The sequence below is a fragment of the Petaurus breviceps genome, unplaced genomic scaffold, assembly GCF_028583685.1.
Source record: "Petaurus breviceps papuanus isolate PSGF00001 unplaced genomic scaffold, PetGlider_PUasm1.0 175, whole genome shotgun sequence".
Lineage (NCBI taxonomy): Eukaryota > Metazoa > Chordata > Mammalia > Diprotodontia > Petauridae > Petaurus > Petaurus breviceps.
Window position 1 is genome coordinate 11,677,793 of NW_027185764.1, and position 12,696 is coordinate 11,690,488.

The 12,696-nt window shown below is 38.3% G+C and overlaps 1 protein-coding gene across 1 annotated transcript in view; it reads right to left on the reverse strand.

Annotated features, from left to right (window-relative positions):
- The window catches only part of SDK1 (sidekick cell adhesion molecule 1), a 1,154,843-nt gene that overhangs the window by 250,531 nt on the left and 891,616 nt on the right, over positions 1 to 12,696 (reverse strand). Inside the window, exons 21-22 of the mRNA XM_069084769.1 lie at positions 2,899 to 3,014; positions 1,354 to 1,546 (exon numbers count right to left, since the gene is read on the reverse strand). Of these exons, the coding sequence (XP_068940870.1) occupies positions 1,354 to 1,546; positions 2,899 to 3,014 (309 nt within the window). The remainder of the gene's footprint in view (positions 1 to 1,353; positions 1,547 to 2,898; positions 3,015 to 12,696) is intronic.

Below are 12,696 nucleotides of genomic sequence, written 5' to 3' on the forward strand. Positions count from 1 at the left end.
AGACAAGGAAGAAAGCTGTGTACACAAGCCTGGAAATAGGCTTCCCTGCGGCCCTGCAAGATAAAGGGAAGTGTATTCACTCATCAGCAGGAAAGAGGCAAGATGTTTCTTTGTCTCCACCACCTTTCAGAGGTGACTGCTAGAGATAAATAATTGAATTTTATTCTTTTTCACTTTGAAGATAAGTGGACAGAGTGTTATTTGTTGTTTGTTGTTGTTTTCTGACATTGCTTATGGTTATATTTTGTGAAAACCATCTGGGTTTGTAGAGTTTTGAAGATAAGGTTCATAAAATCCTCGTGAAAAACTGCTTAGGTAGTCAAATACATTTCTGTTGATCAACACAGCATGAGATAATATTAACACTAAATTAAAAAAAAACAATCTATGCAAAGAAAGCATGCAAACAGGTGAGACTGACTGATCTGCTAAACCCTTGGTCTCTTCTAAAGGCTGATATATTTTATGGATTAACACTAAAGATTTGCCCTTTTGGAATAATGCAGGTAACACGGGGTGGTACCTTGGGCCTCTGTCCCTGACATCAGTAATAGGGGGTGTAGGGTATATCTAAGTTTGTTTAAAAAGATAGGTTCCATTAACATTCTCTCTCTCTCTCTCTCTCTCTCTCTCTCTCTCTCTCTCTCTCTCTGTCTCTCTTGTTCCTTCACAAAGTCAAGCACATCATAAGGGCTTTCCTGTTTGCCCCATTACAGGTACCCGCAATGCAACTTATTAGGCACAAGAATCTTTTTCCTTTAAATATGAGGTCTGATTCTACATATACGGATTCAAGAGCCAGGATGGAACATAGGTGGAACTGTCAAAGTCAGGCTTGAGGGATCTTTTTTTTTCATCAGTTTGCCATGAGCAACCTTACTCTTTGGGGAGATGACCCGCATTGTGTACTGTACTGTGAATTAGGAAGCTTGAGTTCTTATCTTATCTTATCTTGACAGCTAACTAGCTAAGTTTCTTGGGAGAAATCATGCCTCCCCTCTAGGCTTGTTTTCAGATCTATTAAATTAGGGGAAAAGTTGGTCTAGATGAACTCAAAGGTTCCTTCCAGTTTTAATAGTATGACTAATTATATGCCATTGTTTTGCAACATAAAGTACTTACAGTGAAGGCATAAAAAATTACTTCATATGTATAATTATAGGTATCTTATACTGAGTACCTTTTTATGTATGTCTTGTCTTTCTAAGCATAGAATTATCAAAAGCCTGTATCTTTTAATTTTTTGAATTCTGCATATGTTGCATAATTGTTCACATAGTAAGCAATGTTTTTTGTATATCTATTTCTACATCTTTGATTAATGATTAACTGATTTGTCAGCTATATACTCACTGTCTTCATGCGTCCAGATGAGTTGGGGTGGGCTCCGAGGGCCATCCCCTGGTGTGGTGAAACATAGAACTGATGTGTAGTAAGCAGTAAATTTCTTCAAGTTAGTTATATACCCATGGTGGATACCATGGAAATCAGGAGCAATGGTAACAGTGGTCAGAGCTTCTGGAACATCCACTGTCCATGCTAGGAGCTAAGAGAGAATACATTAACAAAGTTTTTAAAACGATATTTCAACACTTTCAATTGACTTATTGAAAATTTGTGGAACATGGAGAGTCACATAGATTCATGCAGATATCAAGACTAAGGTGACTACCAATCTTATTGGAGAACTGGCATTCTAATTTTGGAAACTGTGACCCAAGAAAAGACACAAAGCAAATAATGTTATAATAATAGAATGCTGCAATAACTGGATGACTAGTGAGAAAGACAAAGCTGGGGCTGAAGGTGAGAAATTGTCGTTGTTTCTGCAATACAGTACAAGGGGTGTTCTGATTCTAGACAACCGGCCTTGCTGCTTTAGAAAGAAATATCCCTAGGGAAAAGAGAGGTAAGAATTCATTATGTTATCACTGCTTAGCAGAAATAGCTCTTAAGAACACCCTGCTTCCTAATTATGAGTTCACCAGGAGGACTTCTGATCAATCATTTGATCTGAGAGTATCCACCCATTAGGATGGAGTGCCATGTGGATGATCAGTCCTGGTTATTCATTGAAAATTAATGGGGTGGCTAGGTGGCACAGTGAATAGGGCACCAGCCCTGGAGTCAGGAAGACCTGAGTTAAAATTTGGCCTCAGACACTTAACACACAAAAAAACCTAGCCGTGTGACCTTGGACAAGTAACTTAACCTCAACTGCCCTCTAAAAAAGAAAGCAAAAAAAAAATTACAATTATTTTCTGATATAATCTCGTTCTCACTTTAATAACTAGAGTAAATAGGATCATACAGAATATTTGGAACTAGAAGGGACCCCAGAAGCCATCTAGTCCAACTCCCTCATTTTACAGATGAGGAAACTGAGGCACAAGAAAGATGAGTGACACAACTAGTGTGAGGCAGGATTTAATCTCAGGTCTTGTCTCTGGGGACAGTGCTCTTTCCAATGTTCTAGAGTTGGTTTACATCTCAGAATTAAAAAATAAGATTCTAGGGGTGGCTAGGTGGCACAGTGAATACAGCACCGGCTCTGGAGTCAGGAGGACCTGAGTTCAAATCCGGCTTCAAACACTTAACACAAAAACTAGCCATGTGACCTTGGGCAAGTCACTTAACCCCAACTGCCCCCCCCCCAAATAAATAAGATTCTTGAATATAGAAAAGCAATACTGTACACACCTTGCAAAGCTCTACCCAAGCCAGCTGCTAACTTTGTATAAGAATGAAAGCTTCTTGGGGAGTTTATTTATATTCACAATGCTTAGCACAGAGCCTGGCACATAACAAGTATTTAGTGACTATCTTTTATTCATGCATTATAAACATTTCATTTCAAGACAATCAAACAGACCTCTTCCAACCAAAGGCATGAATTACCTTGTATCCCTGGTTGATGCCATTGATGAATTGCTGAGGAGGAGGGTTCCACAGGAACTGGATAGTGGTAGAGTTGAGGGCTTCTGTCTGCACATTCTGAGGGGGAGCTGTAGGGACTGTTCCAAGGCAGCCATTGCATACAGCAAAACAAATGGCAAAAAGGAAAATAAGAAAGAGAGATGAAATAGAAACTCTGGACTGCCATTCATGATTCAGAGGAAGTCACAGCACAGAAAAGGAAACCATGATTTATGTTTTTGGAAGCTGACAGTGGCACTCAAGAGAAAGGTAATTGGGTTGTATCTCATTTTCTGTTGGAGTTTCCCTTAAAATATAGGAGAGAAAGTGGGCAGGGTCTTATTATCATTTGATAAGTGTACCTTTCATAGAAGCTTTATAGGGATAGCTTGATAGTCAGTATTTTTTTCCCCTCTCCATTATCCAAAAGGCTCACTTAAGGGATTCCTTTGATTGGAGAGTGGCAGTTTGCAAACGAAATTATTCTATGTACTGAAAAAACTAAACACAGGACCACAAATTTAGAGTTACAAAGGATCTTATAATTAATTTAGTTCTCTCATTACTTTAAAGATGAGGAAATTGAGGACCAGACAGGTTATTAGGTCATACAGTCATAGATCTGGGGATGGAAGGGACATTTAAGTGCATCAAGTTCAATGCTGCCATTTTACAGAGAAATGAACTGAGGGTCAGACAAATCAAGGGACTTGCCCAAGGTCATAGAGATAGAAAGAAATATTTGAGATTTGAACCCAGATCTTTGGACTTCAAATCCACCACTCTTTCCCTTTACCATGATGGTAAGGTCATACCCATATAGGTCTATTACTATCTATATTTGCATGGCTACTTTTAAATCCTATTTGGAGGTTAAATGATCTTGTGCATCACTAATTTAGGTCAGCCAGTTTTAGATTCTTTTCTGGTCACCAGTTTTTATCCTATACAGCTCCTAAGGAGATGGAAATAAGACACTTAACTATTTTTTTTTTGCTTTTTATTTTTGGAAGGGGGAAGGCAGGGTAATTGGGATTAAGTGACTTGCCCAAGGTCACACGGCTAGTAAGTGTTAAGTGTCTGAGGTGGTATTTGAACTCAGGTCCTCCTGACTCCAGGGTCAGTGATCTATTCACTACACCACGTAGCCGCCCCTACACTTAACTTTTTAAGAACCAGCTTTCAGGGGCAAAAAGGACATCAACAGTTCCCACAGGTTCAGAGCTAGAGAGAAAGGAAAAGGGGCCCTAGATGCACCTTCTTCTCAGAAGACTCTCTCCTGGTACAAGGGATAAAGACTTGGCCAAGGATCTTTATTTTAGATTTACCACAACCTCTGGTATTAAAAATAATAATAATTCACTTAAGTAAATCTTTCCTCCCATCTTTTTATTCCTATCTCTGATTTATAGTGGTTTGTATGCAACTGGGCTTTTAACACAAACATGTTTGTAGAAATGACTTAAATTACAAAGTTCTCCTCACAGAAGCCCTGTCTTGTTAGGCAGAAGAAGGGAAAGATTAATCTTCCTCCAAAATTCCCAGGTTCCTACCAGTAAGATTGTGTCTCCCAAGATTCATTGTCTCTGGATCAGCAGTTATATATAGGTAGTCTCTCTTATATAGAAGCGAAAAATGTCAAGGTGTAACAACTAAGACAGTCCTTCCATCTTAGGAGAAACACTGCTTTCAGCATTCTACTCCTAGAAGCCTTGCCCACTCATCACTGCTACTGGGTGGGCATCCACCCAAAGGTTACTTTGTAATTAGTGACCTTCTTTTGCTGAGCTACCAAAAAGGAAAAAAAAAAGTTCAAAGCCATCATCAAATATCCAAGTTCTAGCAAAGTGCAGACTGGACTTCAGAAAGCTTTGTCCTTTACTATAGTACCTAGTCAACTGCACAAAAATAAATCATGTTAATTGATGATACCTAGTCACAAATAAATATAATTTTACCCCTATAGATGAAAAACAATCCCCCAAAAGGGCTAGCTAGAATTCTATGGCTCTCTAGAAATGAAACTGACAAATTCTCTACACAGGTGGGCAAAGAGCTGTGCTTTAATGCAGCTTACATAAAAAAACGATTGACATCAAAGCTGTAGACTCCAGCTGATTCAGAATAAGAGAACACTAGGGCATTTACTCCCCATGATGATTAGCATTTAAAGTGCTGGCCTTTCACTCCGTGTCCCAAACTTCAGGCCTTTTAGTAGTCTTAGAAGGTAAGAAGCGCTATGCGCTTTTCTGTTTTTTTTAAGCCTTAAAAAATCAATTTGCACTAGATAATTCCCTCACCACATTACCAAATGTGTTCTCAGTCTTACATTTGACATAGCCTAAACCCGCTAGATGCTGTATCAATTTTTATGACAAGGGACAACATTTTTCTTTTCAAAAGCACAGAGCAAACTCTTGGAAAACATAACAGTAATAAGCCTATGATAAAAAGTTAAACTCTGAAGCCCAGTAATTCTATTGTGGGGAATGTAAACCAACTATCATCAAAAACCACGACAAAAGCTATGTGTTCAAAGATTTTCATAGTAACGTTATATGTAATTGCAAAACATTAGAAGTAAATGGAGTGCTGAACAATTAAATTGGGGTACATTAATATATTGAGATTCTATAATGTCAAGACTAATAGTCATAAAAATAATTCTTCATATTACATAAGACTTAAGTAGAAAATGTTGGAAAAGTAGAAAGTTTTTTACATATATTATCTAAGCATCTTGAGGTAGGTGTTATTATCTTCATTTTAAAGATATATAAATGGAAACTCAGAGAGGTTATGTGACAGGTAGGAAGAACATAAGAAAATCTAGAAAAATCTTTATGAAATAATGCGAACTGAAAAATAGCAGAAGCAGAAGAATGATCTATGCACTGAATATGACCACGTAGGAGGAAAAGAATGAATGAACAAATGAAGCATGCTAATGGGAGCTTAGAAAGGATGCATGAAAAATTGTTATGCTGCTTTATAAACTGAAATTAAATATAAATAACTATGAAACAAGTTTAATTGGATATACTGAGGTCCATTGTTAACTTTTAAATCTATCTGTATGTATGTATATGTATGTATGTATTTATCTATCTATCTTTCAGTCCAGACCTGTGATTTCATCCATGTAAGCAAGGCCTGGAATGTAAACTCCTTCCACCAATGTCCATAAGAAACAATAATTTATAATCTTAGTTAGCTGGGGAACTGAAAGGCTAAAGGCCTTCTCCATTGTCCCAGAGCTAGCATGAATCTTGAGCAAAACTTCAACCCAGGTCTTCCTGATGTTAACCATTGCCTCATTTAACTTAAAAAAATTAAAGCCACCAAAGGGAATTTTAAATAGCAAAAATTTCCCCCATCTATTCTTCTCCCTACATTTTTGATCTAACAAATTGATACTGTTCATTAAACATGAACATTACCTACATAAAGTAGGAATTTGTCTCTGGTATGACTGAGTCAGAATGAAAAGACTATCACAAGAATCCTTATCTTTTCTAGAGTCAAAATACATGTGGACAGACCATCCTTTGCATGATGGCTTTGTTTACACAACTTCTTGATGCTTCTGGCTTTGCCTTAGGGGTTACAATATGCTCTGAGGTTCCCTACATTTCTACTGTTTAGAACTTACTTTCTTACCAGCAAATTCATGCCTTGATTTTATCTGAACACCACACAGCTACTTTGTTTCGAAAACCAAAGAGAAAACCTCCCAGTATCAATTTTTAGGTTCCAAGAGGTTTACTAATCTACATTTAAACAAATATTTTCTAAAAGAAAAAAAAAAGTCAGCAACTAAAAAATACATGGTCCTTTGACTTTCCAATAAAAATCTGCAAAATTAATTACTCCTAAATTTGATCATCATTTTTTTTTCATGGTATGGACACCAAAAAATACACAGAAAAACATAGTGGGAAGCGCTAGCCCGGAAATGTAGAGGCTTGGGTTCCAGTCTCAGCTCCATCACCAACTAGTTTTGTGACTTTGGGTAAGTCATTCCCGCCCCCCCCCACCCCCCTTTGGAGCTCAGTTGTCATACCTATAAAATGAAGGCACTGGGCTACATAATATTTTAGGTCTTGGAAGCTCCAGTTTTTGGCATGGTTCTATGGACAATTTAAGACACTGTTTGATAGTAAGGTATTTAGGTTTAAGGAAGAATAAGGACAATTCCTTCCTGACTTTAAAAAGTTTCAAAATTTTATTTACCTAGTAGGGTTACCTAAGAAATTTGTTCCTTATGGGAAAAAATGCCGAGATGAAATAAAAAATAGACCTGATAATATTCACATTACACAAATTTACAGTAATTTTATATTTTTATGTACAAAGGGAAGACCTGAATTTGGGGAAATATAGTATGGAAGACCAGGATCAAAGCATTTAGATTTGAAAGGGATAGTAATACCATCTAGGTCAAATGCCTTATCTTATTGATGAGGAAACTGAGGCCTAGAGGTACTATGGGATTTTCCAAAGATTACGCAAGTAGTTATAGAGCTATGATTCAAAACCCAGTCCTCTAAATTCGGTCTTATTGCAGACTTCACTAGCAATCACTCCTCTTGTCATTGCTCATCAGAACATCTTGCTAATGTAACTTTAGATTTCAGTTATGGGGTCCAGTAACCATTTTTCGTTCTACATGGAATTTGGGCACATATACCTAATATTATCATAATCATCATTATTATTGGGCAGCTAGGTGTCAGAGCAAATGGAGTATAGGGACTGCAGTTAAGAAGGTTCAACTTCCTGGGTCCAAATCTAGCCTCAGATACTATTAGCTATGTGACCCTGGACCAGTCACTTAACTCTGCTTCAGTTTCTTCAACTGTATATGAGTTGGAGAAGGAAACAGCAAACAACTCCAGTATCTCTGCCAAGAAAACTACCAATGGGGTCATGAAGAGTCAGATATAACTGAAAAACACCTGAACAGCAACAACAACCTATTATCAATCCCATTTCTATCTTCTCTTCCATTATAGTTCTACTCAGATGTCTTATCACTGCTTGGAGGTAATCCTGGGCACTTAAAAGGTTACATCAGTTCACTGTAACCTTTAGCAGGTCCTGGAATGCTGGAATGGACTTGGAGATCAGGCACAGATTTGTAATGGCTGGTGTTTATTTTTTTTTTATTTTTTTTTTAAGCAATCGGGGTTAAGTAACTTGCTCAAGGTTACACAGCCAGTTATTATTTCTGGGTGTGGTGCTGAGTATCCGAGCCCGGATTTGATCCAGGTCATACCGACACTGGAGCCGGTGCTCTTACTAGTTGAGCCACCTGGCCACCCCTTGTTTATTATTTTTTAAAGCAAAGAGAAAGACAACTCTAATAAATCAGTTAATTAACAAGTTAGAAGGCAGGTAGAAGGAGCATTTATTTATTTATTTATTTTCTTATTTATCTATCTATCTATTTATTTATTTTTAAAGCAATCGGGGTTAAGTAACTTGCTCAAGATCACACGGTCAGTTAATTTTTGTGTGGGTGCCGAGTATCTGAGGCCAGAACCGATCCCAGGTCTCCTGACACTGGGGCTGGTGCTCTTACTCACTGTGCCACCTGGCTGTCCCTAGAAGGAGTATTTATAGACAGAGGGCACAGGTATAAGTTGAATATGAAGGGATAATATGTAAAAAATAAAATTATAGGGTGAGAGAGGAATGTACTGGGAGAAATAAAAAGGGAGACGTAGAATGGGGTCTTACATAAAAGAGACAAGAAAAAGTTCTTACAGTAAAGGTTAAGAAGAGGGAAGTGAAGGGAAGTGAGTGAATCTTACTCTCACCAGAAATGGCTCAAAGAGGGAATAATTTACACACTCAATTGGATATAGAAATCTATCTTCCTTTATAGGAAAGGAAGGGGAGAAGGGAAGGGGTGAGGTGACAGAAGGGAGGACAAATTTGGGGAGGGGGTAGTAAGAAGCAAAACACTTTTGAGGATGGATAGGGTGAAAGGGGAGAGAGAATAGAATAATTGGGGGGATAGTATGGAAGGAAATAATAGCAATAGTAACTATGAAAAAATTTTGAAGAAAGTTTCTCTGATAAAGGCCTCATTTCTCAACTATATAGGGAACGGAGTCAAATTTATAAAAATATTAGCCATTTCCCAATTGAAAAATGGACAAAATATATGAATGGTTTTCAAATGAAGTAACCAAAGCTATCTATAGCCATATGAATGGTTGAGGGGATATGGGAAAATAAAACATTAATGCATTGTTGGTGGAATTGTGAACTGATTCAATCATTCTCTATAGCAGTTTGGAACTATTCCAAAAAGGCTATAAAACCATGAATATCCTTTTACCTAACAATATCACTACTAAGTCTGTGTCCCACAAGATATTTTTAAAATTGAAAAAGGACCTATATGTACAAAAGTATTTATAGCATTTCTTTTCTGGTGGCAAAGTTGCAAATTGAAGGGATGCCTATCAATTTGGGAATGGCTGAACAAACTGTGGTATGTGATTATGATGGAATACTATTGGCAGGGTGCTCCTCGAAAGACTTATCTGAGCTGATGCAAAGTGAAAAGTACTGTGTACAAAGTTATAGCAATATTGTAAGATGATCAGCTGTGAATGACCTTGCTATTCTCAGTGATACAATGATCCAAGACAGCTCTGAAGATCTTATGATGAAAAATGCTATCCCAGAGAAAGAACTGTTGGGGTCAGAACACAGACTGAAGAATACTTTCTTTTATTTTATTTTTCTTGAGCTTTTTTTTTGGTGGGGGGAGGGTCTATCTTTCTTTTTCAACATGACTATATGGAAATAATTTGCATGACTACACATGTATAATTTATATTGAATCCCTTGTCTTCTCAATGGGGGTGGGAGGAGGAAGGGGGAAAGAAGAGAATTTGGAACTCAAAGTTTTAAAAACGAATGATAAAAATTGTGTTTCCATGCAACTGGGGAAAAATAAAATACTAAATAAAACTTTAAAAAAAGAGTAAAGTCCAAACCCAAAGAACTCTCACATTTTTGTTGCTGTGGAATATCCTCCCATAATCTCCTTTACAAATGGGCTCTGTGGCTTAGCACCTCCTTCCCCCAAGCCAGGTCACCTGTGATCATCTGCTGCAACCCACTGCCTGACAGGGGCTGCTCACGAGCCTCCACTAAACTTGACATTGTCACAAGAAGAATAAGCAATACATCAGAGGTTCACTTGAAGCAACCCATGACTACTACTGAAGGTGTCTGGGTTCCACTTCCAGCAACAGCTCCTGTGGAAGTGCTGAGTATTCTGGGGAAGTGATCCCCCACCATCCTGGTCTTTCCAAATCAGACTCAGGCCACTGGTGAGCAAGCTTCTTCTTCAGCAAGTGGAGTCATCCATTCATGACAACTGTATTGGAATTCCCAGAGCACTCAGGGACTTTCCAGATTTCTCATGGCATGATCACCTGTGACCTGGCTCAAGAAGCCATGAGGAAAGGACATTTCAGCAAGCCAAGCAAGCCCAGCACTGGGCCTTCTGCATGAGCAGCAGCACCTTCTTGCTTTTCCCCCTGCTTCTGAAGTGTGCTAGGCATCAGAGCCCATTTTCCCCTCCCATCCCCTTCCCTCTCCCACCTGTTCCTTTAGAATAGATAGGATGCGGCCTCAGACACTTAACACAAAACTAGCCGTGTGACCTTGGGCAAGTCACTTAACCCCAATTGCCCTACCTTCCCAGCTCCAAAAAAGAAGCAAAAAAAGAATAGATAAGCTGCTTAAGTGTAGAAGTAGTTGTGGGGTGTGTGTGTGTGTTTGTGTGTGTGTTTTTAAGGAAAACAAAAGCAAAACACCAAAAAAACAAGTAAAAGAAATCATACTGCTCTTATGTGGTTTTTTTTTACTATCTGAATCACCTATGTGCTTTTCACCAACTTTAGTAACTTGTTTACTTTGTACTCAACTAAAACTAATAAACTTTGAGCAGACTTTAAAAAAAGAGAGTAAAATCGTATAATACAACAATGTAGGACACATTCTAAGATGACATTAATACATTAAACATTCCTTGGGTACAAATATTTCACCAGTTACAAAATTCACCCACAAAATGTAACTAAACTATTACCCTGTCAACATTTTTCCATCTTATCAACAAAGCATTTCATAACAGACTTTGTCAGCTCTCATGCTAAAAACCAAACTATGTCTAATAGAATTCCCCTGATACTCTATCAGTAAAGGAAATGAGGTTAGTTTGGAATCCCTTATTCCTAGTGAACCCATAAAAGCTTCTGATTTTCACTACTATTATGATTCACAAATCCGCTGCATGATATATGTGGCTCTAGTTTTTCTGTAGTTTCTAGAATCAATCCTTTTTCTCTTTCTAAAAACTGGGATATTTACCCACCTATGGCTCTATGATGATTCTTCCCTTCTCCTTTATTTCTGACAATTACACTCAATGGATTCACAATTCTTTTTAAAGCAGTTTTTATATCTGTAATGTCATGCATGAGCAACTTCCCAAAAGAATGCTACTGTGAACAGCTTTTAAGGTTCTGATTACACAGTATAGTGAACACCCCATTTATTCCATAACAAATCAAAGCAAAACATTCACAGAAAATCAAGGTACAGCATTCACAATATTACACCTTATCACAGAAAATCACAATATAGTATTCACAACAGCTTATAATTAAGATGGCCACATAGTTTTCACCAAAGCAGTCACAATGTTTAGAACAAAGAACAATCACCTCAAAGTACAATAGTCAAAGTCTTCCACTCATGGTGGCACACTTAAGTTAACTCAATCAGTCATTTATTCAACCACTTATTCACTAGTCATCAGAAAATACATAGACCCTCCACCCCTAGGTCACTAGTAAATTTACAATTTCTCAGTCAGTACACAGTATCTAAGCAAAGTTTCTTTCAGCTTGACTCAGAGTGGTCTCATATTCCCTGGATCCCCTTCCATGGTCCCAGATTCTACCTGGATTCACCAGACTGTCACCTGGGTTCAATGGCAGACAGTTCCCAGTTCCTTGTCCAACTCTCTGGGTAGGTCTTGCTCCACACTGAAGTTCACAGGGTCCAGTCCATCTCAGATCCTTCACAATTTCTGCTCCTGGGAATTTAAGGCTCAACCAAGCTACAAACAAAGTCTCAGTATCCCAGTCATGCTTCCTTAGTCTTCTGCAGTTCATTCAAAAAATCAGAATCACCTTATCCAGCCTGGGGGTAGGGGTCTCTGGGGCTCTGGGGCTCCTGGGTTCCTGGGCTCCTGGGCCCCTGGGATCCTGGCCTCCTGGTCTCCTGGGCTCCTGGACACCTGGGTTCCTGGCTTCCTGTTCAAAAGAAGCTCCACCACCACAAGTTCTCAGGAAATTCTGGCCCAGTTCTTGATTCTCTCTCCAGCAGAACAGCTTCTGCAACCAGATTCTTGTCTGAAGAAATTTTGACTGTGCCTCTTTGGGGCTTTTCTTATATACACAGCATTAGCTATTTCTTGTTTCAGCCAACCCCTTCCTGTTACGTCAGAAACAGGGGTTCATACCTTCTGTTTCTTTCATGGAGGCTTGATCAATTACTAAGTGCTAAGTACCTGCTTACTTGCCAATACAAAAAGGGGTCTTCAAATTCGAATTACATTACCATTACAGTTTCCTGATATAAAACTTTAATAGACTGAGAAATTCACTTAAAATTGTTAAATATTCTCTTACTGTCTTTTGTACTATCCTGGGTTTTAAGCATTCCTTAAACGGAATTTGTTTT